Genomic DNA, 20,787 nt, shown 5'->3' on the forward strand with positions numbered 1-20,787 from the left:
TAAACTAGGTTAGCACTTAGGGTTTCATCAATTCATCAAAACCAAACTAGAGCTTTCAGGGTGTAGCGTGGTCAACTAAACACAGGGCTTGGGACATGACATCCACTCAGGCTTTTATAATCACTCCCAACTACCCGAGGCTAACTTTCTTTACTACTCTTCTTTTTCTTCCCTTCCTTGCCCACAATACGCACTAACCTTCGTATGAACTGAGATCGTAACGTACATGCTTCCTCCAAAACCACCTCCTCTTGTTCAACTTGCGAGAACACTATTTCACCAACCCGTTGTGGATTTCCCGTTTGAACACCTGAACATTTCAAGGAGAATATTTATAGCAAAAGTGGTATGACGGTGTAACTTGGCAATGGTACTTGGTTAACAACCTCGATACCAGCACGTGCCGAGCAGCATCACATGTGGTAGCTGTTCCACAGAGAGCCCTCGGTTTCGTCGTGGCACCATAAGCTATTAACCAGACAACTATTACCAATTTACATGCCATGAAGGCGGTGGCGTCATAGACCACAGAATAAGGGGAGTATTGCAAGGAAAGATTCAAACAACAAGGGTTCCCTTCACAACAAGGGGCAAGGAATGCAAATCCAACGACGGATTTGTTTTAAAGAGATTCAAGCGTTCTACTAGGACATCCACAATTAGTCGATACAACATCCAATGTTCTCCAATCACGACTGGTTTGCTGATATCTGAATGGCAACTTCTCTTGTATCCCGCTTAATATCGCCTTAAAAACTTTAAGCACGTCTAACAGGACTTAAAGTAGACGGACACAATAAACACAACGAAATAAATAAGATGCATGTTCCAACGGTCTTATACAGGTACATCGTATAGGCATTCAGGCTCCCATCCATGACACAGCATTCACCTATGGTCGAACGATCTCAACAACTATGGACGAAAAACAACGGCAAGAGTATAATACTGGAGGACAGCGACGAAAAGCACTACTACTGCATTTACAGCAATCCCAAGGCAACTAATCTACTCTAGACCACGCATCTTCACTCCTGGGCTTGGCGGATTCATCTACCGCCCTAGCTATGGATCTACATCTTCTTGTAGCAATGGCTGAGTGAGAGGAATCAAGGGTTCTACTTCTAACACTTCTGAGGATGGAGGTGCTGGTGGCACTGCAATACCGGTTATTCTTCTTTTCAGGCGGGTGGATAGGGATCCCTTCTAAGATCGGGGCATCCTGCCTTTCAGCAGCCAACGTCCTCTGCTTGGCCCTAGTGACAAGATAGGCCTCCCGTAGCTGATGGACATGCCAATCTTTAGCCTCCTTCAGGGCTTTTGACATGGCAGTCTCCTAGCTCTCAGCAGCTGCAACACTGGCATGCGCTTCGGCGAGCTGCACCTAGAGCATCCGGGTGAAGATCTCCGCTTCCTCGGCTCGATGGAGACAGATCTTTAGTTCCAAGGCTTGCTGGTCATACTGCTCATCCAGAGCGAGCATGTACATGGTCAAGTGCACCACAGTTGGACTGTCCTCTTGCGCATCTCGCCCTTGCAAAGCCTCCATGCGAGCCCTCCATGCCCGCCGATTCTTGTCCAAAGGTGGAAAGAACCTCATGGGGGTACGGGCGATGGGCTCCTCATAGATCTGACAGAAGTACCGCAAGGCTTTGCGGGCCACAACCTGGTAGGTGTCGACGAAGCTAAACCCGGTTGCGGTCACACTCCAGGCTTCAGTGAGGTCGGGGAACTCTTCACTCTTTCCGATGTAGACAGTAACCTCACACCGCTCGGTGCCATGCTCCTCATACTCACGACGCTCATACTCGGGACGATCTTTGACTCCGAGCTTTTTGTAGGATGGCATCAGAGTATAATATTTATTATTATTATAACAGCGGAATGCAATCATATTATCAGAGTTATAACCAATTTAATTAAACAGCGGAGTATAAACATGTGATCAAAATTACAACGGAAATAAATATCTAATCATGACATGATGAAATATGGATATATAAATTATGACAATAGATTATGAAACTTTCATTTATAAAAGCATTTGGTGAGAGTTATAAATAACAACTACGATCGCAGCATAAAGGAATCCTCGCTGAGCCCACCAGGAGGTATCCACACACAAGGGTCAGCTCTAGCATCCACCTATCACCTGCAATAGGGGAAATAAAACCCTGAGTACTCAATTGTACTCAGCAAGACTTACCCGACAGGAGAAAAGAAAAGACTCCAATGATATACAAGGCTATCTGGCTTGTGGGTTTATTGCATTTGCAGGAAGCATTACTAAGCGTGAGTCCTTATATTAGATTTTTATTAATAGCCGTATTGGTTCGTTAACTAACAATTCTATGTAAGCACATGTGCTACTTTCAAGCATATGGTAAGCAATTAGATTTCTTTTTTCCATCTTCCATCTTCAGTTCTTACTATGGTGCTAGACACGAAACAAGTCATACCGGATCGCCCGGCGATTCGTGAATCAATGCCCTCAGCTGGGTACCCGAAAACACACGCCCTGCTTATACCCAAGGCACAAAGCAGGACCAACCCATCACCCTCCTTTCTTGGGTTCCTAGGTCCCCGTCCAAACTAGGACTCTAAGCCCCCGCCCCTGAGTCCTGAACTCAGTGCGGTGCAATGACCTCCTCCACACAAAAAAACCCTGATAGTCGGTCCAGAAAGAGCCGGAACCCATGATAAGAGAGCAACAAGTCTTTCAAGCGCCCATACCCAAGTATGTGCTCGGGATAATAAGTCTGTGACTTGCCTCGAGTCTTATGCAACGACTGGTCCTTAACCGGCAAAGACAGGGAAAACAGTGTAACCAAGCCATGCCCCGCGTCCACGGCGACACAACCTCTTACACCCACTAATACCCAAATAATATCCCTGTCCGGACACTATTTTTCTTTCCACCAATTATATTTTCCAAGTGATAATAATACAGTAATATATTTCCTATCTCTCGTAAGTGACAACCATCACTTGACTTCTACTGGAGTCCTGTTGCATAGCAATCTACACGATCCTGTCATACTAGTAAGACTCATAGGATATATATATATATATGCAAGTGGGTTTCATTCAACTCCTTAAAACTTAATGCACAATTATAATTTAAACTGCAGAAAAGTAGGGGTTATGCACCGGGGCTTGTCTAGGTAAGATTTATATTAAAAAGTTAGTATCTGCATCTTTAAATCATCTACCATCAACTGAATAGAAAGCCCCTTATATTATCTCCTGGAGAGAATACCATTACACCATCTTTAGATTCTCAATCATCCTTCAATTGATCTGTTGATCCATCATTGTACCTATATAATATGCATTGATGCAAATGCATAAATGTAAATAATCAACGACAGCCGAAATGCTTAGAAACACGATCACGCCTCACAAGCTAACGAGCTCGCTCTAGCGACGTCCGTACTTAGGCTACATATCTACGTTGTCGAATAAGACGTTATTTTCCAATAATTATTTTAGTTATATAAACCAGGGTTGTTTCTTTATTTCATTCTATCGATTTAACCATTATTCGAAATAGGGCATCATTATCTACCTAGCAACCAATTATTATTGAACTACAAAAATTACAATGAGCACCTAATATTGCTAGAAATCTACTGTAGAAATTTTAGATTCAATACTATTACCAATTTATCACAACAATTTCTACAAGTTTATATTTTTACAATATTAAGTACCTCTAATTAATTATATAGCTTCCAAGAATATTATCAAATTATGTGAACAAAATACACTATTAGATAGATCATGATTATAGGAACTCAACAAAACTGATTTCACAATTTTGGGACAACTACAAAAATTTATATTGATTTTATAAATTTATTTACGAAACTAAATTAACAAATACTCTAGAAATTAAACAAGGCCAGTGGTCATCAAAATGGCCCAGTGGACGCGGGCCAGCGGAGACCGACGGCCCATGCGAGTGCGTGGCCCAGCGCGGCGCGGCAGTGGCCCAGCAGCCGAGAGCAGTTGGCCCACACGGACACGCGGGCCCAGCGCATAGCATGGCACCAGGCCTGCCCAAGCGGTGCGGTGAGCCCAGGCGGGGTGCGAGCGGCCCACCAGCCGGCCCACGCGGCCAAGGCAGCCCAGATGGCGACCACAGGTCGGCCCAGCGCGGGCAGGTGGCGCAGTACATTTGTGAAACGGCCCCTGAGCTTCTAACAAATCACACCGCAGTACATCAGCACTATTCATTTGGATCACGTAAGTAAGGACCCTGTATAAAATTCCACTTGGATTCTCACCCTTCTCCAGCCATGGGTGAAGCAGAGGAGCAGAGGCGGACTGCCCCCGGCCGATTTCCGTCGGAGGAACGATGGTCAGACGGCACAGGAGCCGCAACGAACCCGGCTATACCCGCGGGCGCCGGTGGCATGACCAAGGCGGCTCGAGGCACGCTGGCCACGCACGCCCGTGGCCAGCCGCATCGGCGGTGATGGCACGACCACGACGAGGTGCTGTGGGGCGGTGCTCTAGGCGCGGCGGCTGTGGGGCGCCGACGTGAGGAGAAGCGAGGCGGGGCCCTACGGCGACGTCAGGAGCAGGGCGGCTCGGCGTGGACGGACAATGGCATGGCGCGACGATGGATGGCCACAGCGCACCAGGGGAACAGGAGGAGCCACGGTGGAGCCCGGGCGGATGCGGGGCACGGCGGCCGGTGAGGCAAGCTCCGGCACCGGGCGGGCATGGCGTGCTCGCGCGTGGGTTGAGGGGCACGGCGCGCGCGAGGGAGGCAAGGTGACGGCGGGCGCGACCCAATGGGAGAGGGTCGTGCAGGCGCGGCGACTGCGGAAGACACTACGACTCGGCGCGCAAACAGACCGTCATGGACCGGGATGGGCATGGCGTCCACACACGGTCGCATCAAGGAAGGAAAGGGAGGGTGCGCCGATGCGGGGCACAATAGGAGCCACGGTGCGGGGAGAAGCGAGGCGAGGCCGAGCCGCGCGCGGACGCCGTTGAGCTGCGGCATGGTGCAATGGCCGACTCGGCAGCAGGAGCGAGCGGTCGCGACCGTGGAGTTACGGTGGAGCAGAGAGGGAAGCGTCGTGGCCTTGTGCGCGCGAAGAAGGGGAAAGGGACCGGCCACGGTGGCGGCGTGAGGGCATGCGACGCGGAGAGGAAGAGAGGGACGCCGGTGCTGCGGTAGGGAAGCGCGGCGCGGAACAACGCGGTCAGCAGCGGCTAGCGGGGAAAGGAGGGCGCGCGACGGGCGGGCGAGTGGCACAGCGACGGCGACCTCGGCCAAGGCGGGAGCTCGCGCGAGGCAAAGTAGAGGAGGGGCGGCACCGTGGAGCAGCAGGGGTGGCGTGGTAGTGGCAGCTTGACCTTTGGCTTAAGACGCACGAGGACAGCAGACAAGCGTAATCAAGAAGCAAAGGCAGGGCGAGCTGGGGATGACCCATCCACCACGACAGCTAAAAAAGGAGAGACGAGGAAGCAAGCGCACGTGGGTGGTCGGCCAAGGCGTGCGCAGGGCAGTGCCAGCGAGGGCAGCACGTCAAGGTCACTAATTTGACGAGACAACAGAGGCAGACAAGGATGAGATGGCGCAAGGTAGGCAAAGAGACAAGACAAGAAGCATTTGAAAAGCGGGCGCGTGAGATAGAGCGGGGAAAAGAAAAAGGACCTGCTGCATGCTTGAATGCTCGGTGCGACTGCCGTTCATATAAAAATTATCGGACGCGATAGCTCATACTCGTACCACGCCATGGAACAAATTTTTAAAGCGTTATGTAATTCTTTTGCGCAAAACAAATTGCCACAAACAACGTTTTAAAATATAAATTCCTGATTTTTACCGTTGACGTGAAAAGCTGGTTTTTAAAATTTTAAAATCCAAAAAAAATTGTTTCAAAATTTTTTTCTTAAGCCTAAATTACGGTGCTAAACAAGATCGTAACACCAGGGGTGTTACAGGACTGTCCCTGATGGTGCGGCCCATGTCCCTTACCGTGGGTACCTGGAGTTTTACCCCCATAGCTAGTCCCCGAACGCCTTGTGTCCACTGAGCAACGTCATCTTGATCATGTCCGAGTAGTTTAACTTGAAGCCAACCAATTTAACTAGTGATCTGACCAATTAAACTGGTAACCTGAACGGTGAAAATGGATGCCAACCAGTTTAACTGGTTGACTTACCAATGAAAATGGATTCCGACCAATTTAACTGGTTAGAAGATCTTGGACTTAGCCAAATAACACTTGCCAGAACGATGTAAGGGGCTTAAGATAAAATTCAAAAATTCTTTTCCTCAGGAGAAGTGTAGCCACTTAGACTCCGTTTGTGAGGTTGGGTGATTATCATCCATGACTTAGTCAATAAGGAGGATAAATCAGAAAAAAACACTACATTCACCGTCAGGTGAACTGTAGCCACTTAGTTCCCGAGCCTAGTGGTAGGTGAATAATTCACATAGTGGCAGGGTCAAAAAAGAGAAGACTCCAGATGCTAGCCGATCATAGCCAATCCTCAGCTTAGCTGAAAACCATTAACAAGAAAAACTAGTACATGCGCCGCAAGATGTAGTGTACACACTGTAGTCCCTGAGCCTGCTAGAAGATGAAAAAATAAATCTTGTAGCAAGGTCGAAGAATTTTAATAAAAGTTTGTCAACGTCATCTGCCATGTACTTATTAAGACCCCGGACGTGCTGCCCAAGATCAGTACCATGATCCGAACAGCATGGAGCAACGTGATAGTACACCGATGAAACGTCGCAAAATCCGACCACCAAGGGAGTCCCCAGCTTAGCTAGCGACACTTGCACGAAGAGTCCGAAGTCCAAGGCGTACCTAGCTTAGCTGACGACGCTTGCATGAAGAATCCGAATACTGAGGAGTACCCAGCTTAACTGGCGACACTTGCATGATGAATCCGAACGCCGAGGAGTCCAAACGGTCAGCGGCGAAGTGAGCACCGAGTAGAAGTGAGCGTCGAACTGTCCGTCCAGCTAGTCGGCGATGAAGTCCATGAGCCTAACGTTCTGACCAGCTGGTCGGCGGTGAAGTTCGACTGCCTGGTGGTGCGACCACCCGGACGATGATCTTCTTGTCCTTCACAACTGATCCAATCCTCGAGCGTAAAAATAAGCTCGTTGACTGAATCAGGCGCCTACAAAACAAATATATAGAAGGGGTTGTACATGATGTATCTTGCCGAGAAGTTGTAGATAAACATTATGTTTATTTTGAGTTTATTCATATTTTAAATATGAGTAATTTTTATTACAGTTGGTCCTTTATTGCATCACCAGCCCCGACTTGCCCATACCCTATAGCGTAGAGTGACCGGCACCCGTTTACGCGTAAGAGTACGAGCGTCGCCGAAGAGCCACTGCCGACCACCCAAAACGCAGAGGCTGTGTAGGTGTGAGATCGAGAACATGATCGCTTTTGGATAACACGAATGAGGACGTGGCTAGTCGATCAGTTGACGAGGAATATCTTTAAGATATTTTGTATGGAGAGTTTGGCGGAGAAAGAATGGAGTGTCTTAAAGACATTACGCATGGAGAATGATTGGAGAAAATCAATTGGAGAAACGCCGTGGCGAAAATTGTATTTAATGTAGATAAAAGAAAGGTATTTATCTTTATTCAGAATGTCTGGTCAGCGACATATGACGTTATCTAATCGGTGTCGATGAAATTACCCGGTCCTCGAGCTTTCCGGCCTATTGTCATGGTGGCGGCGGCGGTCGTCGTAGTGCTGTTCTTTGCGGCGATCATTATTGTGACGTGGCAGGGCTCGCTTTACGACTCGGACGGCTAGCTTTGCGGCTCATTTGACGACTCGCTTGATGGCTCGAGCAGCTCGCTTAGTGGCTCGATGCCGTCGGAGTGCTTAGTTCTCGAGGATGAATTTTGGTCGGACTTGAAAAGCTTGCTTCTTCCGTTCGTCTGCAATAGGGAGGTCACCCGCCGGCAACACGTAGCATGTTCGGCTGGTGCTGATACGATCGTATACGATCGTGGATTATTATTGTTGGCTGGTTTGGTATAAGAGAAAAATATTGTTCTGGCTCAAAATTTACGATCGTTTACTATCGAACCAACATGCTGCGATGCTGGCTTCGTTCTCTTGTATGGTTGTGCATAACTAGTACTTGACGTCATATCTTGCATGGAATTGTAGCTTGATACGCCTTGGTTTGTTTGCTTGCTTGGCCATGTGCATACCTAGTACTTGACGTCATATCTTGCATGGAATTGTAGCTTGATACGCCTTGGTTTGTTTGCTTGCTTGGCCATGTAGATCGTTCGTTCCTCATGCTATGCTTGCTGCATCACGGAGTTGCATGTTGAGAGTAGTCGGACTTCTACTTGAAGCAGCTGGGTAACGACGGAATTGATTTCGCCCTCGAAACCCATCTTAAGCCTGAAGCAAATACGTGCCGACGTGGCTTGGTATACACCGATTCACCGATAACTAGTGAATCAGCATATTTAATCTCCCTAATTTTTTACAATTTAATCTTTAAAAAAATTATGTTTAACTCCTAGAAGACTTAAATTCATCTTTGACCCTGGGATCGACGCCAGGACTCAGGACGTCGAGATAACACGTCTCGGCACCACAGATCTTGACGTCGAGGTGTCTGGCCGTACACAGTAATACATCCTAGGTGACGGTGACATAGTCGGTACCTCGACGTTAGCCCCAGATCTTGGCGCCGACATCAGAGCCATCTACTCTAGCGACCGGCATGCGTGGTGCAGCAGCTGACGGCGCGCGCGACGAGGCGGACAAGGCTGGTGAGGACGGCCGCAGTGACGTGGGTGGAGCAGGAGGACGTGCGTGATAAATGCTACCGCGTAGCTAGCTTGCTCCGCTGTGGGCGGCGTAGCTAGCTTGCTCTGTTGTATTTTCTAAGGCATTCAAAAAAGGCCCTTAATTAGCTAGAATCCATTTGTTTAGAAGAGGTGTTCGTGGGTCCTCTTTTTAGAGGGCAGGCTTTTTTATAATCTCGGAGAGAAGATCTTTAGTTATAGAAATTGTTTTTACATCATTTTTTCATCACCAAATAAATAAGATAAGGTTAGCAAACAAAAAGAAAAAAAAATATGTTGAATCGAAGTTTTAATGCTGCAATATAGCTCAATTATACATCTCCATGACACCTTTTTTTAATGTGATTATCAACTGGCCAAACACACACGCAGCCCAAAATATGAGGTTGTTTGAAATTTTATTTTGGGACTAAATGATTTTAAATAAAAACTTCTCAACTATTAAGTTACATATCACGTTGAGAGATAAATTTTTTATATAAAATTCGCTCTCGAGTATACGGCATAAAAATCTAAAGTAATAGTTATTTAGGGAGGGACAAAGTACTAGTACTGGAACCAGCTTGCATGCATGTATGACACATTTTTCTGGTTGCAGTACAAGGAGGCGCAAGAACACGTGTTAGGGATTGTTTAGATTCGACTACTAAAATTTAGAAGATATATCGAAAAGATGTTGTATAGGGTGTTCGGATACTAATTAAAAAAATAAATTACATAATCCGTCAGTACTCCACCACATGTTTTTTTTAAGTCCAATTAATCCATCATTAGCACATGTTTACTGTAGCAAAACATCGACAAATTATGGACTAATTAGGCTTAAAAGATTCGTTTCGCGCAAATTAGTCGCAAACTATGCAATTAGTTTCGTAATTAGTCTATATTTAATACTCCATACATGTGTCCAAATATTCGATGAAACAACGACTAAAATTTAAGAGAGGCAACCAAACACCCCATGGCAACTGAAAAGATTACTCCTAGAGGCTGTGGTCTAGGCCCTAGCTAGCTACCGTGGTTAGGAGTGTTCAATTTCTCTCTCTTAAACGCTACCCATCGGTCTAGGCCCTAGCTAGCTATCGCTGCAGCAAGACAGGCACGCCACCCACGCTCCGCCGCCTCAGCGCCATCGTCATCGTGAGCAAGCGACGCTCGCAAGCCGACACGCGCCTGCAGTGCCGCCATTGAAGCCCGAGCCGCTAGATGTATATTATGATAAGTCTTAGGAGTACGTAACTAGATGTATATTATGGATTATTATATTTTGAAATGGAGAGAGAACAAAAGTATATTTTAGCCTGTGATTCAATATGCAAGTGCTAAATAATACTCCCTCCATCTCAAATTATAAGTCATTCTAAGAATCTTGGAGAGTCAAACTTTTTCAAGTTTGACTAAAATTATAGAGAGAAACACAAAGATTGATGACATCAAATAGGTATAATATGAAAATATAACTAATGAAAAATCTAATGATACTTACTTAGTATGATAAATATTATTATTTTGTTATATAAATTTGATCAAACTTAAAAAAAACTTTGACTCTCCAAGATTTTTGAAATGACTTGATGGAGGAAGTATAATAAATCTTCGATTCAGCAATAATACCATTGAAGCCCGCCGGCTTCGTGGTGTCCGACATGAATAAAGAGCCCTGCGAGCCATCGCGTCCGCTGGGCTCGCCCAACGTCAAGTCCCATCGTACACAGCCGCACACAGGCGCGTGCCGGGTCGACGCTATATAGTGTAGCGTCGAAATATCGGTCAGGTCAACATTACCTAGGATGTTCTACTGTGCTCGGTCAGACACCTCAACGCTAAGATCTGTAGCGTCGAGACGTGTTACCTCGACGTCATAAGTCCTGACGTCGATCCTCAGGATCTAAAGATGAGTTTAAGTCTCTCAGAGCCTAAATATAAATTTTGTTCAAAAAAAAGGTCAGATTATAAAAAATTAGGTTTAATCTCGCCGTGTTGCCCGACTAGTAGAGGATTGATCCCATCGGGCTTGCTCGATGATCTCGGCAACACATGCCGCCGCGAGTTCTATCGATTTGGAGGTGCGAACCTGAACACAATCCAGCACGTGAACGTGGTGACGCTCTTGTGCTTTATCTCGGGATCGGACGACACGACGAGCCCGCTGTTGTAGGAGCTTCTTCCCAACGGCAGCCTGTAGTCGCCGAGAACGTGCTGTTGATCCTGCCCTACGCCGTCTGGTTCGCCATGAGATCAGTAGGTATACTTTCTATTTGGCATGCTACTGTTGATAAAATATGATTGACAGTTTACCGAGGGGTATGCCTACGGTAGTAGATGAATCGGTAGATGTGCGCGAGATACGAACTAGATAGTGACACAGGCACATAGACAGCGATTTAGACAGGTTTAGGCCATCAAGTCGACGTAATACCCGGCGTTATGTGTCTTTGGTAGATTGCATATTATGATGAGATCTCTGGGGGATATACCGACTAGGGGACTCCTGCCCCTCGTTATATACCCTGGAGGGGGATAAGTATTCTATTTGGATTACAATATCTATAGTATCCGATCAAATCTTCTAAGTGTCTTACGGTGTACGTCGAGTAGTATCGTGCACCGCAAGTTTTGATGCAGTGGGTTGAACCGTTCCTGATGGTGCGGCCCGTATCTTTTACCATGGGTACCTTATACCTCGTACAGCAACGATGCTCTGTTGTTAGACACAACAAATCCGCTGATAATTTTCTCAACGGCCTTTTTACAATAGCTAGGATCTCACCCTTGGGCCATATATATGTGTTCTACAGCTCTTTTGAGCTCCCTTCGAGCCCGCACAGTTTCATAGGTCAGTGAACTTAGTGTGCAACTTTGTACTCTTATCTTGTAGTCTGATAAATACTGGTTACTCTTGGAGTTTTTGAGCTCCTATATAAGTCCCGTTTGGGGACTAGGCGACCTTCCTGACGAAATTCTTGTTAGGAGACTCATAGTTTTGTGCTTGATTTTGAGACCCGCCAATCTAAAAAGGAAAATGGGTACTCCTAATGGATGTTGAGCCTTGGTGACTCAAGTGAGCTTAACTATTAGTGGGTGCTATAGGAGGTTATCCGGTTACAACATAATACTAGGCTTACCAATCTCATACTTGATGAGTGATATGTACAAGGGGTGTTCAAGACTCGCTACGGCAGATGAAACAATCCTTAGCTCACTAAGCGAGTTATGTCATCTGAGCCTATATCTCGCCATGATCCTCCCCCTTCCTGGGTCTTGCGTCAATAAGTTCATCAGGTGGCCACTTCCTTGGACGCTTGACGCTTCAACTTTATGTGAGTGCAATAGTGCAAGTAAGTAAACATGATGCTCATGGGTTGATATGCCACGTAAGAAGGATGCATGATCACATATAAGTAGCTTGGATTATATATAGACATCATAGAGTAACAATATCTTATGTTTTATGTGTATAGGCTATCGACTGGTTATTACAAATTGTCCGATAGGGACAGCAGAACTGTTTGTAATGACATGTCGGACTATCCCGTCATGTCTTGGCGGGCTATCCACCAAAGCAAAATAGGACTTACTTGTGCAAAAGGTTGTCGGCGTGTTCGGCTGTTAAGTTGTACCGTAGATTTTGGATAATTCAATAGCGGCTCATTTGACGACTCGCTTGATTCAATAGTGTCTCCACGGACTGTTCGATGGGCGGAGACGGATTGTCCATGAATGTGACAAGAAAACCTCCTCTCTAGATTAAAGTGCCACGGACAGTCCGTCATGGCTTGTCAGGCTGGTCCTAAATCAAGAAATTAAAATGGCTAAGTGTCATGCTGACGACTGTTCATGGGGCGTGGTGCGTCGACAAACTATCCGCTATGCCTATTCAGTGTTGATTTACACTCAAGTGGGTTTGGCTCTGACAAACAGTCATGTGCGAACGAACTGTCCGTCTATAAACATTAAGCACTACGAAAATCAAATTTGAAGAGGCTATATTACCACGTAATTATATGGATTGTCATATGTTACCACATATATAGGTATGCAGGTTAGTCCCCTTTATATCCAAACGTTAGTGGTGTGTCACGTGTGGCCGTAGTTTGTTAGCCCTATTCTTTTTTGAGATTACACGGTACAACGTAGACGCTTATAATGCATGCACAATCATCTTTTATAAACGCATGCACGTAAACCCTACATCTATGAACACCTTTAAAGACTGGGCCAGCAAATCCTCGAGATGAGATTGACAAAGTCGTCACAGGCGCCACTGAAAAGCATAAATGTGTTAAATCCTATAGTATTCTCTCCCACGAGGAGTCGAACCCAGGACCTCAGATTCTATTAAGACTATTGTAACCATTATGGCACTAGGCTAAAGGGATTTGGCACTTGTGATCGAGGTCGGAAGGGTTTTGGGCCTTTGTTTGCATTATCCACAAGATGATGCGCAACAACTCCATGGAGTTTTTGAAGTCAAAGCTCCCAAGCTAGGCCACGAAAATGTTCGGTGGCACGGGCTTTGGACTTGGGAACGTTCTTGCGAAGATGCTCTCCTGACTTCTGAGTTCGTTACACTAACAAGGAAGGGACATGTGAAGAGGAAAAATGCGCTAGGCAAATGGGGCAAAAAATAGGTAAAGATGTACCTTGTGAAAACACTAGGAGGACCTACCCTAAATTCACAATAATGTTTATATGTAAATATTCAGCACATGATTGTTTATATATCTTATAAAGCTAATTTTCGATCTCAATATGCAAGCCATAACATCATTTCTCACTAACTATCTGCATCATCACCTATATACTATTAGTCATGCTATCTTATTAACTTCCAACCTCTTAATTAAAAGCTATATTCACATCATCTCCACTTAATTTCATTCTATATTCTTCGCAATCTCTGTAGATACATAAATTTAAGAAAATTTGTTTACAAATCTATTGTTAGAGCTCTTCCAGCCACGAGTCCTTTTCTAGACGTGAATCCGCGCCAAGTTCTTAGGACTTGTTTATTTGCTGTCTACCATATCTTTGCTAACAAAATCCAACGTCTAGGGATCCTTGCCTAGACCACACAACCTTTTAGTCTTTCAACCAAACAACCCCCGATGGCGCCTAGGGCACCATCCAATTTTTCCCTCGTCAGCCGGCATCTGTGATTGAATCACGCAGTTCCCCGTCCGGACTTCAAAGTTTCAACGAGGAAACAACTTCAATCTGTGTGAAGTGTCAAGACCAACGCCAAGTCCGGGTGTGGTTTCATCTTTCATCCGGTTTCGGGTACGTTCCAAGCAGAAGACTAGAAGAGGGTGCAGACGTGCAGTTGAGGACCGGGGTAGCCTGTTTCCTGGTCAAATTGCAAGGCCAACTTGTGCCACGACGAGCGGCTGAAACTGTTTTTGTTGTGAGAGAAAAATACTATAAGTTCTAGTTGATAAACCGATTGATAAGTTCAAATGAACAGGTCTAAACAGTATATTTTCCGGAGCGTAACAGCAATTTTGACTGCCGAGTAACTTGCCTAAGATGCTGAACTTAATTACAGCCGCAGGAAGCATGGATGTGCGCACAAGAACAAAAAAAAAAACGGATACTAAGGAGATTCTTTGATCCAGGAAGCTCGTTTATTTCTTTGGGCCGGATAAAATTGTAGGGCCCGGCATATTACAGTATGTTGTCTAGATGATGGGGATGCTTTTGTCTGCTGACGTGTGCGCTTACTTTGGCTAATCTAGCAGCTAAGCTAAGACATCGAGATTATCCACACATTGGTCAGCAGCACTTGGACTGAAACCACTGACCCTGTTCACACGGTGAGTTGGACAGCAACAAAGGCGCTTTTTGCCCAACTTTTGTCAAAGCTTTTCTCACTGGAAAGAGAAAATAGTGAGTGAAATCCCTATTGTTGTGCCTTTTTTTTTGGTGTGTGCGAGTGGGTGGGTGGGTGGGTTGCGGGGGGGGGGGGGGGGGGGGTGCTTGTGAGCGAAGTAGTACTTGATGATTTTGGAATAAAAAAGAAAAGGAGAGTGAGAACCGGCAGTTGAGCAGTCACTGTACATAACTTTGTGGCACAGTGCGGATGATCTTATTGCACTTTAATCGGCACGACCGGAATCTAGAAATAACTTTGCCAAGATAAAATTGCTTTGGTGGCTGGTGGGAGTGTAGTGTACTAAAGTTGGTGCTGCTTTGTTGAAAACCTGAAATCAACTCGACGACTAAGCTTTGAATTCCTTCTGCTGTTTTGCAAGTGCATGCATAAAGAAGGCTAATAAAGGCATCTGAATAATTTTTGCTAGCATCCAGCATATTTTCACTAACGTCTGCCAGAATACGAAGAAAGTTTCCACGGATGCTCCTTCTAGAGGTCTTTGCGGTTAGCCGTTGACGACATTATCTCGCTGGATTGACGGCACTGACAACACACAAGCGTGGAGTGGTTTAGTTCTTTTTTTTTGTGACGAAATTGGAGTGGTTTAGTTCATGGCACCAGTTGAGGCAGTTAATTAATTGCACTGGTATGTCATTTGTGCTTGCACTTTCGCTGCAAAGCAGAAGGGAGAAGGCGCTAGTAGCAAATTAGCGATCAACTCTTTTGGTGTTCAATTCAACTCTGGTCGATTTTTTTATGTGAAATATTTTCACCAAGCATCCATCCCTGTCGTCGCTGTCGATGTAACTTTCTTGAATAACATACCAATTAAAAAAGTTTCAGACGTCAGAGACGAAAGCAATGAGCAGACGACCAAATGGGTCGAAAGATGCTTGGGGATAGCATTGGTCTGCAAAGTAAACATTACATGTACTTGCATTTTTTTAGAAGGCAATAGTGCCTCTCTTTTCTTTTCTTTTTTTAACGAGAAGAAGCCAATAGTTCTTCGAATTTGTGGCGAAGATATGCTAGTTCTCTACATACAAGGTATGTTGCAATTGCACTTCAAATTTAAAATTTTGGCAAGAAATGATGGGTTTGCAACGAATGGATTTGCCACTGCAGTGTCACGGCACGGTCGTAGTCTGGTGTCTCAGAGTCAGAGACTTCGCCGTTGGAGCTCTGCAGTAGAAGATCCCCGTCGTCCGGCTACTGCTAGTGTCGGTGTGCAGCCGCAGCTGACCCCGCGCCACTTTTCTACGCGGCTCTTTTTTCACTCCACTACCAATTGGCATTTTGCAAGAAACTTCTCAGATGCCATCAAATCGAATCCCTAGTGCTCTACTGATTACTGAAGTACAGTAGGAAGTACTAGTGAGTAAGTATATACATGTGTCTATCACATGGTTACAAAGTACTAGCTGTAGTTTGTGAAAAGAATAGTGGCCTTTCTGCAAAAGGCGGCGTTTCCTTTTTATATTTTGCCTTTCCCCTCCGGTTCCCGTCTAGCTATCGCATCAGCCAACAACACTTCCCCGCAGACTCCTTCCACGGCGCGTCACCTCACTTCACCCCGTTCATCCCCAGCGAAGAAGGTAATTACCGCCATTCTCCCCGTAATTTTGCATTATAAGTTCCTAATCACTCAGTCCGCCACTAGTATTCCGAGGCCAGACGATCCCTGCGTTAGTTACCCCCTGCTCGTTCTGATTTGGGGGGCTTTTCTCTTGGATCTCCTCCCGCTCGTTGGGGCAAATCCTCGAAATTTTCCGGCCAGAAAGATTTCTTTTCGCTACGGTTAGGGTATCTGATTAGTGAAAGGGGATAAGAATCTCAGTTCTTTGTTCACTGAATCGAGTTTGACATTATGATATGTGCCTATCTATCAGTACCTCGCATCGCTGCTCATGCTTTCTTTTGCGTTTGCACTTTGCTGTGATCGGTGATTTATGAGATAATCAGACCACAGCATGTCGTTCATTCCAGTATTTGGGCTGACAGTGGGTTCCAATTGGATGTACCAAATGTGCGTTCGCTGCAACTCACTCTCTGATTTCTGGGAGTCCTAAATCTAGGCTATCGGTAAATATGCAAATTGCCAAATCGTCCAGCCTCTTGCGTTTGCACACTGGATGCGGCTTTTGTTTGCGTCCCAACTCCCAAGTTTGTTAGTCCTCACTTGCTCTTTCTGCTTCTGAGCAAATTAGTACAGGTCACCTTTCTACCACTAGAATCTTTTGTTTTTGCTGCAGTTGTAGGAGATCTTTGAGCTAAAATTCCTTCAGATCTGAGCCGAATACCTAAGTATGTTTCCTGATTAGAGAGTAGCCAGAGCCCTGTGTCTGTTTCAGTTATCTCCTATACCTAAATAGGAAATCACCACAAACATATTTTCCTGCGGTTCTAGGAAGCCACGTCACCACCGGAGCACCACAGCGTTCGGCAGCTGCTTCGCGTCCATCAATTTCCACCGGAGCTCCTTCGCCTCCCTGATCCGTTACCACCGAGACACGAAGAGGCATGGGCACTTTAACGTGAAACTGATCTCTCCACTAAGCTGGCAGCAAATTTCCCCACTGATGAGCTGCCCCTTTAAACCTGAATGCTCTCTAGCAATTCTCGTCATTTCTCCTCCTCGCTGCTGCATCCACCGCAGAAGCAGGTGCCAGCGCCCTCCCCCAGTGCGACGACAACCAGCAGCACAGGCAGCACCATGACGACGCGCCGCTCGTGCCTCGCCTGCGCACGCCGCTGCGGCTGGCCAGGCTCGCTCAAGCGCCGCTTATGCACATGGCCGGGCTCGCCTCCACGCCGCCGCAGCTGGCCGAGTTTGTCCGCGCGCTGCTGTTTCTCCTCCTCGCCGTTGCATCTACCTGCCGAGCTCACCCGCATGCCGCTGCAGTAGGCCGAGGTCGCCCGCACCCCAGCGCAGCAGGTCGGGCTCGCTCGTGCTCTGTTGTTTCTCCTCCTCATTGCATCTGACGAAGCAACAGGTGCCGACGCCCCTCCCCCGGTGCGACGATAAGAAGCAGTAGGCGCAACACCACGATGACGCACACCACATGCCTCGCCCGGGCGCGTTGGTGCAGCTCGCTGGGCTCGCCCGCGCGCCGCCGCCGCCGCAAATAGCCGGGCTCACCCGTGCGTCGCTGATGCTCGCGGCCGGGCTCGTTTTGGAGGGGATGTCGTAGATCGATTGTGGAGGACATCCGTGACAGAGAGGCCAAGATCTCGGGAAAGGCATATTCTTTGGAGCTTTGGAGATCATATCGATCGTGGACTTTGTTCTACGCGATTTCGTCCGCCGGTATGGCAAGGACAGGGACGGCAATTTTTCTCCGCGCGAAGGAACTCGGAAGAGGTCCCCACGAAACAAAGGGGCTGGCCATTCAATCATTTCCTCTCTTTTCCTATTTTTTTTCAAATTTAATATTCAAAGTTGCTCTATTATCCTATATAATGCTGCAAAATTCACATGTTTATTCCCGCAGCAACGCGCGGGGTATTATCTAGTTTATTTAAAATCTAGAACTAGCAACTGCCTTGAAGGGCGGGCCTGGTGCAAGCGGTAGAGTCTTACCGCCTGTAACCGGAAGGTCTCGGGTTCGAGTCGCAGTCTCCTCGCATTGCACAGACGAGGGTAAGGCTTGCCAGCGACACCCTTCCCTAGACCCCGCACGGAGCGGGAGCTCTCTGCACTAGGTACGCCCTTTTTTTAGCAACTGCCTTACTTTTCAGTTTTACATGATTATGCTCTGAAAACTGTGAGCCCAAAGATGTAGATCCAATCGTTTTAGCTAAGTCTTGAAACAGATTTATGACTATCAGTTTGACTTAGGCTGAAATTTGCATTATTATTGTTTTCTTACAAGGCTACAAGCTGTGTTATTTGTTCAAACAACTTCTTTCTGATTTAGCATTGAACCTATTTCTTTTTGGTATGTAGCGCAGTACTTAGCACACCAGCAATGGCGGCTACTTATCAAACTGGCCTTGTGGCTGAGCCACAGTTGCTGAACACTGAAATTATCACTCAGAGGGCCACCAACTTTGTTGCTGACAATAACAGAAAAGACAAATGCATTGGCTACTTGGACGTCTTTGTACACCAGGCACGCGACATCCACAATGTTTGTATCTATCACAAGCAGGACGTGTATGCGAAGCTGTGCCTCACGAGCAGCCCTGATGTTTCATGCTCAACCAAGGTGATCAACAGTGCTGGGCGCAACCCGGTATTTGAGGAAGGCCTACGGCTTGATGTGCAAACTGTGGATGCTTCGCTCAAGTGCGAGATATGGATGTTAAGCAGAGTGAGGAACTACCTGGAAGATCAGCTCCTTGGCTTTGCCCTTGTTCCTCTGGCAGACATTGTAATGGGTGATGGAAAGCTGGTCCAGGAGTTCTCCTTGACATCCACTGACCTGTTCCACACACCAGCTGGATTTGTGCAGCTGACCTTGTCATATGCTGGTTGTTCCCCAGATGTTATCCTCGTCTCATCACCCAATAAGTCCCCGTCGGGAGTGGATGATTGTGGAAATGATCATGTCGTTCCTTCTCAGCTTGAAAATATTGTGTTCCCAGACCTAAATGTGGCGAAGGAAGACGAGATTATGGTGTCAAAGTATCTCGAGATGGGGTCTTTGGACTATGAAAACCCTATAAAAGTTGTGCATTCTGGAAATTATGATGATGATGTTCCTTCTAAACATGAAAAGATCGAGTTCAAAGATTCTGAGAACCCTGCAAAAGCTGAAAATGGCAAGTTGCCACGATTTGGTGGAGCTGTGCCTGGTACTGCAATATGTGCAGATAAGGTTGAGGAACACCGCGATGAAAGCCCTCTAAGTTGTGTCTCAACCACAGGCTCCTCCACTACCCTTTCTGCAACACAGCAATCAGTTTCTGAGCCAAATTCTGAACCTTCGGAGACCAGTATTGAGGCATCCCCAAGACAATGCCATAGGGAGAAAAGCCAAGATGTTACAGATGGTGAGGCTGATTCTTCTGAAACACCACCCAAGGATGAAGTTATCAAGCCTGTGATCAACATTAACCTTCAGCCAGAGCAGTCAGTTGTCCAACAGGACATAGTTGACATGTACATGAAGAGCATGCAACAGTTCACAGAATCTCTTTCAAAAATGAAACTTCCTTTGGACGTTGAGAGTAGTAGTCCCTCAAACGAAGAATCCTACTCCAGTACAATTGAGAAGACATCCCCATCCCCATCATCCGCATCAAAGGGTTCTAGGGTCTTTTATGGAAGCAGGGCCTTCTTTTAAGTTTCTGATGCAAAGTAGTGCACTAGCTCGTTATCTCATATATACATATACATGGTCCAGGTTTGTCAGATATCGGCTGTCATGTAATCACATACTTTCTGTCTCTATAATATGCGTCTAGGACTCACTCTTGGTATTGCTAATAGTGTTATGCTGTGTTAGAAGATAATAACTTCAGAATAATCTCATTTCATAGTTGTAGATTAATCCCATGTACTAATACATATCAATGAATATAATGTCATGAAATCAGTTCTGACTCAAGTATTGTGTTGTGTGTATCTGAAATCAATGAATATAATGTCATGAAATCAGTTCTGACTCAAGTATTGTGTTGTGTTTATCTGAAAGGCTGCGTGAGCATTCATTTGAAAAGGTTCTACGGATCGTCTGCTTATCCAAACCTCTTCTAGCTAATATGAGCTCTCAATCTGCTCTTGCCATTTCTATCTTGTCATGAGCTGTTGTCAAGGTGAATCATATTCTGCTTCTCAGAAATGGGTAGAGGCACGACCGTGACAGAGCACTAGAGCAGCAATGGCTGCTAGTTGAAACATTCTATTTTCATCATGAAAAGCTGGAAGTTGCGATCGTTTCCTTGTCATAATTACATTGCAACTTTAAAAAGATGGTGCTAACTGCTAAGTGATAACGTGGTATCACGGGCACTTGATTTTAGTGGCTCAAGTTCTCGTTTTGAAGTGGAAGTCGCATTTGAGGAACTTAATCATATACTTGTAGCTTGATGCAGTAGGGCAGTATCTTTTAGCTACATGGGCCAACAGCTGGAA

General features: G+C 46.1%; 1 protein-coding gene across 3 annotated transcripts; it reads left to right on the forward strand.

Annotated features, from left to right (window-relative positions):
• Positions 1-16,219: 16,219 nt before the first annotated feature.
• Positions 16,220-20,255, forward strand: LOC136550999 (uncharacterized). Of its 3 annotated transcripts, none has more exons than XM_066542597.1 (2): positions 16,220-16,303; positions 18,655-20,255. In XM_066542597.1, exon 2 carries the CDS (start codon positions 18,677-18,679, stop codon positions 19,994-19,996), a length of 1,320 nt encoding a protein of 439 aa, XP_066398694.1. In that variant the 5' UTR covers positions 16,220-16,303; positions 18,655-18,676; the 3' UTR covers positions 19,997-20,255. The 3 variants fall into 3 exon arrangements, with proteins under 3 accessions (XP_066398694.1, XP_066398702.1, XP_066398708.1); XM_066542605.1 differs by having other exon boundaries at positions 16,222-16,303; positions 18,660-20,255; XM_066542611.1 differs by lacking the exon at positions 16,220-16,303 and adding an exon at positions 16,326-18,410.
• The last annotated feature ends 532 nt before the right edge of the window (positions 20,256-20,787 follow it).

This window comes from Miscanthus floridulus, chromosome 1, assembly GCF_019320115.1.
Source record: "Miscanthus floridulus cultivar M001 chromosome 1, ASM1932011v1, whole genome shotgun sequence".
NCBI classification, from domain to species: Eukaryota; Viridiplantae; Streptophyta; class Magnoliopsida; order Poales; family Poaceae; genus Miscanthus; species Miscanthus floridulus.

Coding starts and splice junctions, on each gene's coding strand:
- LOC136550999 (XM_066542597.1), top strand. CDS start 18,677: ATGGCGGCTACTTATCAAACTGGCCTTGTGGCTGAGCCACAGTTGCTG.